The following is a 5,544-nucleotide window of genomic DNA, read 5'->3' on the forward strand; positions in this document are numbered from 1 at the left end:
CTCGTGTGTGGACCCAATTCGCTAATCATTCTGTAACTGGTTAGGAACTCGAGTTACCATGTGGTTGAGTTACCAACTAGTAGCTCCGTGTTTATGTTATGTATGCTGAAATACTGTTCTTTAATTTAATTCAATCAGATGTTTTCATAAAAACAATGTTTGTTTACTTGTTACTTTTGTTATAAATGTTTGACAATAAAAGATTCTTCATTCATATATTTTATTCTATTTAAATGTAATAACGTTACATAATGGCGCTGCACGGACATGAGGAATATGACAATGACGACACATCATCTACATTAACAGTGGAACAACCTACTACACATAGTTTAACTCATTTCAAGTTCGAGAAGTTTGATGCTACCAAAGAAACATGGAAGTACTACTACCAAAGGTTTGAGTTGGAATTAATTGTTTGTGGGTTACAACACAATCAAGAAGCTAAGAGAATTTTACTTCTGAAATGGATTGGTGCTGAACATTATAGAATTGTGGTTGATAACTTTTATCCAACACCTATTTTAACAGTAGATTACGAGGAAATTGTTGAGTTTATTTCAAATTTCTATAAACCAAAAACATCCTATTTGGCCGAAAGACTCAAATTTGGAAAAATCGTGAAGAACAAAGATCAATCAATACGCATATTTGTAAACAATTTGAGAGCTGGTGCGACGGAATGTGAGTTTAAAGATACACTTGACGAAAGACTGCGAGACCAGTTCTTGTTGGGTTTAAATGATCCTAAACTGCAAGAAGAGCTCATCAGAAAACATCCTGAGGAAAAAGCAAGACTTGTCGACATCGTTAAAGACGCCTACCTCATGGAAATGGCACATTCTCAACAACAACAAATAGAAACACTTGGGAAATTTTCATGTGACGCTCAGGTAAATAAGGTAGGGGCTACACGAACTACTAAACCTTTATACAAAAGGGACAGTACTAGAATCAGCTTGAATCCTGAGTCACAGTGTTTGAGGTGTGGGTTAGCAAAACATAAAACAGGTGAGTATTGCAAGGCAATGAATATTCAATGTAGAGCTTGTGGGAAAATGGGGCATTTTGAAAGAGTTTGTCTGAAATCCAAAAATGTCGTCATTGAGAAAAATCTTTCAAGACGTTATGTCAAACAAATTGATAAGTTTGCTGGTATGAGTGATTATAGTTACAATGTAGACTTTTCCCGACATAATAATGACGGATGTCCTGACATATCTGATGAACTAGAAGCTGGTTCGGTAAAAAACATAAGTCAAATTAATAATGTTGAGAAATTTTGTTACGTTGTTAATTTAACAATAAATAGGGTTCCAATAACGATGGAATATGACACTGCTGCTGCAAGAACTATAATTAGTAAATCTACGTGGAAACAAATTGGTGAACCGGCACTGACTCCTACGGAGGAGCTGGGTGCTTATCCGTCATTTAGAATACCTATGCTCGGCGAGACTAAGGTCGCGGTTTCGTTAGGATCAACTACTTTGCAATTAAGTGTTGCTGTCACTGACAGTGTTTCAGGTACACCTTTGCTTGGTAAAGATTGGATTGCAGCATTTAATCTAGATCCTAACTGTGAACATGTATGTAAGCAAAATTCTTATAGCGTCTATCATATTAACACGGACATTATACACAAAGAGGGGGAGAAACGTAAGATATATAGAGAGTTCAAAGACATAATTACCAATAACCTAGGAACAGTGAAAAACTTCAAAGCTAAGGTTAGAGTAGCTAATGATGTACAATTGCCAATACACAAACCGAGACCTGTTCCGTTCGCATTACACAGTGCAACTAGCAAGGAACTAGATCGTTTAGTGTCCTCAGGGGTCTTAGAACCTGTGGATCCAGCTACTACTCCGATCCTTTGTGCTTCTCCTTTAGTTGTTGTACCAAAGTCTAATGGTGAGGTACGATTATGTGCAGATTTCAAGGTATCAATCAACCCTCATTTAATCGACGACGAATACTGCATCCCTACGTTTGAAGAAACAGTACTTAAGTTGAATGGTTCAAAATTCTTTTCAGTTATTGATTTGAAGGATGCGTATCTACAGATTCCAGTGGACGAAGAATCAAAAAAATATCTAGTGGTAGCGACACATAAAGGATATTTTACCTTCAATAGATTACCTTTTGGTATTAAGACTGCACCTAAGATTTTTCAAAAGCTGATGGACCAATTATTAGTTGGTACCGATGATTGTGCGTGGTATTTTGACGACATATGTGTGGGCGGTAGAAGTGGACCAGAACACATTGATAGGCTCAAAACAGTTTTAAATATATTGAGAAGAGCAGGACTATGCACGCGTGAAGATAAACTACAGCTTTTCAAACAAAGTGTGACTTATCTTGGGCACAAAATTAGTGCTCTTGGTATTCAGCCTGTTGAAGATCGTGTAGAAGCTATCAAGAAACAACCCCCACCAAAGAACGTTTCTGAGCTTAGATCATTTCTTGGATCTGTGAATTACTATTCAAGATTTATTCCAAATTTGCAATCTCTTTGTTTTCCTTTACATAGACTTTTGCACAAGAACTCAACTTGGGTCTGGAATAGTGACTGTGAGGACGCATTCAACCATATTAAGAGCAACATCTCAAACAATATGGTACTTGTACATTATGATCCTAAACTTCCACTTATCCTTGCAACAGATGCTTGCAATATTGGATTAGGAGCAGTTCTCCTTCATCGTTGTTCTGATGGCAGTCAGAAACCAATTGCAGCCGCTTCAAGAACATTAAATTCAGCGGAACAGAACTATTCTTCTATAGATAAGGAGGCACTGGCCATTATCTTTGGTGTTGAGAAATTCTACAAATATCTCTATGGTAGGCATTTCACTCTTTTGTGTGATCATAAGCCACTCGAACGAATCTTTGGGGCAAAGCAGCCTATACCTAAACATGCCGCTTCCAGACTTGCAAGATGGGCTATTATACTCAGTGGATACGACTACGATATAAACTACAGGGCTGGAAAAGATAACGTTCTGGCAGATTGTCTGAGTAGATTACCTTTAGAAGGAGGAACAAACATTGATACGTATCAGACGCTTGGTGAAGTAAACCAAGTTAGATCTATGAGAATTGAAGATTTGCCACTTACCAAACGAACGCTTCAAGATAACACTCACAGAGATGATGAACTGAAACACATTATATCCTATTGTGTCAGGGGATGGCCCGATCGAAGTTCAATTCCGGACAATTTGAAGATATTCTATGACAAGAGACACGAACTATCTTATGAAGAGGGGATTTTATTGTGGCAAGAAAGAATAGTAATTCCTAAGTCACTAAGGGGAGACATTCTTAGTTACCTCCACGTTTCACACCCAGGAATAGTTGCCATGCGCTCTTTGGCGAAGCTGTATGTTTACTGGCCAAAAATAGACGATGACATTGAAAACTTAGTGAAAACTTGTACAAGATGCCAAACATTCAGGAAGAATGATGTCGAAACGCCACTCAGTTCATGGAATATACCTGAAAATGCTTGGGAAAGATTACATATTGATTTCAAAGGACCTTTTGACGGATACATGTGGTTAGTGGTAATAGACGCATATTCTCGATGGTTGGAAATATTTCCAATGAAAAACGCTACAAGCAACACTGTGATAAGACGACTTCGTGAACTTTTCTGTAGATATGGACTTATGAAACAAATTGTTACTGACAATGGAAATCAGTTTGTCTCAGAAGAATTTAGAGAGTTTTGCCGCAAGAATAACGTGATTCACATCAGAACCACTCCCTACCACAGTCGTTCCAATGGTTGTGTTGAACGAGTCATTCAGACATTTCAAAACAAGTATCTCATGACTGACAAAAATGATCACGAACAAAGACTCCATACACTTTTATTCTCATACAGAACAACTCCACATTCATCGACTGGACGGACACCAGCTGAACTTTTCCTGAAAAGAAACCCAAGAACTTTGATTGACACCCTAAGACCGGACGTGAAGGAAAAGATGAAACAGTCGTCAGAACGCCAAAAGTTTTATCATGATATCCACTCTAAACGTAAAGACTTTAGTGCAGGTGATGCAGTTTGGGTGAAACGGAATCCAAATGAAAATTGGAGAGAAGGGGTAGTGCTAAGGAAAACAGCACCATTGTCATACAGAGTGAACATTGATGACAAAGAATACAGGCAGCATGCCGACCATTTAAGAACACGCCAACAAATACAGCCTGCACAACAATCTATTCAACAACAAACTTCACAAAAACTAACTTCACCTTCATCTGGTACTACAAACCAGAGAAAATCAAGTCGGAATATAAGAAGGCCAATGTATTACCATGATGAATATTAGTCCTCCAGGCATTTAAAGAAGGAAGGGGGAAATGTTATGTATGCTGAAATACTGTTCTTTAATTTAATTCAATCAGATGTTTTCATAAAAACAATGTTTGTTTACTTGTTACTTTTGTTATAAATGTTTGACAATAAAAGATTCTTCATTCATATATTTTATTCTATTTAAATGTAATAACGTTACAGTTTAGAGGGTCTTAGTGTAGTAACAACATCAATTAATAATTAATACTGCGAGCAATATTCTACAAATACCTTTAAAAGACAAAAAGTAATTGATACTTTGATATTTCTGGAACAGAATAATTCTTTTTACGGTGAAATCTAAATTTATATGAATAAATGAAATAATTTAACCAGTCAGGTACCATTCAAGAAAAGGTTCTAACTATAGAAATCGGCAGTGAACATAATGAATTGGACAACGAACGTTGGACAGTTGAATACAGGCCATCGCTAGCTGGAACTGTACAGCCCTGTTCTAGTTAGATTTGAAGATATTTTCATAATATACTTTATTATTTAGTTTTTGACAGACATTTGTGGTTTTTATTTAATAAAAAAATAACACAACCATAACAAACCCCTAAAGTAAAAAAACTATACGTGGCAGAATTAAGTTCAGTAGCTTGGCGGTTATCTTCTCTTAAATTCAATATAAAGAGGTGATTCTATAACTCAATAAGTTGATATACGTTAAAGACTTGTGCCAATTAGGAAGGTGAGGCGAACAATAGTCTATTGTTATCTACTTGTAATGGCTTGACGTTAGCAGCCTTCCATTATTTTTAGAAAAGAGACGTTGATTCAACAGTTGGCAAGATGTCGACATCATAGATGCATATGTACTAATTACAAAAAAGTGTATTTCCTCATAAAAACAAGAGTTACTTTACATTACAAAGTTTTTCTCCAACTCGTAAAACATTAACTTAAAATAACGTACTTTCAGCATGATAAAAATAAAAAAAATAAAACTATTTTGATTATATGTTGAATTGAATTAAAAACTGGTGCAAGACAGTACCATAGTGTTATTATTATGAATAAGAAAAACTGAATCAATTTAAATCCAGGCTTATAAATCTACATTGTAATATCAAAGGTTTGAATACAAATATACATGTGAATGATGTTCATAAATGTGGGGACATAATTTGCCTAGTATTACCTTGTGCCAAACTAAAGAGAATATC

The 5,544-nt window shown here is 36.0% G+C and overlaps 1 protein-coding gene across 1 annotated transcript; it reads left to right on the top strand.

The window, feature by feature from the left end:
• Positions 1-251: 251 nt before the first annotated feature.
• LOC128997457 (uncharacterized protein K02A2.6-like) lies at positions 252-4,346 on the top strand. Its single transcript, XM_054423094.1, has one exon. The coding sequence runs from the start codon at positions 252-254 to the stop codon at positions 4,344-4,346; it is 4,095 nt and encodes a 1,364-aa protein (XP_054279069.1).
• The last annotated feature ends 1,198 nt before the right edge of the window (positions 4,347-5,544 follow it).

This window comes from Macrosteles quadrilineatus, unplaced genomic scaffold (assembly GCF_028750875.1).
Source record: "Macrosteles quadrilineatus isolate MER2022 unplaced genomic scaffold, UCM_ALF_1.0 Scaffold_6__1_contigs__length_79288215, whole genome shotgun sequence".
Lineage (NCBI taxonomy): Eukaryota > Metazoa > Arthropoda > Insecta > Hemiptera > Cicadellidae > Macrosteles > Macrosteles quadrilineatus.

Coding starts and splice junctions, on each gene's coding strand:
- LOC128997457 (XM_054423094.1), top strand. CDS start 252: ATGGCGCTGCACGGACATGAGGAATATGACAATGACGACACATCATCT.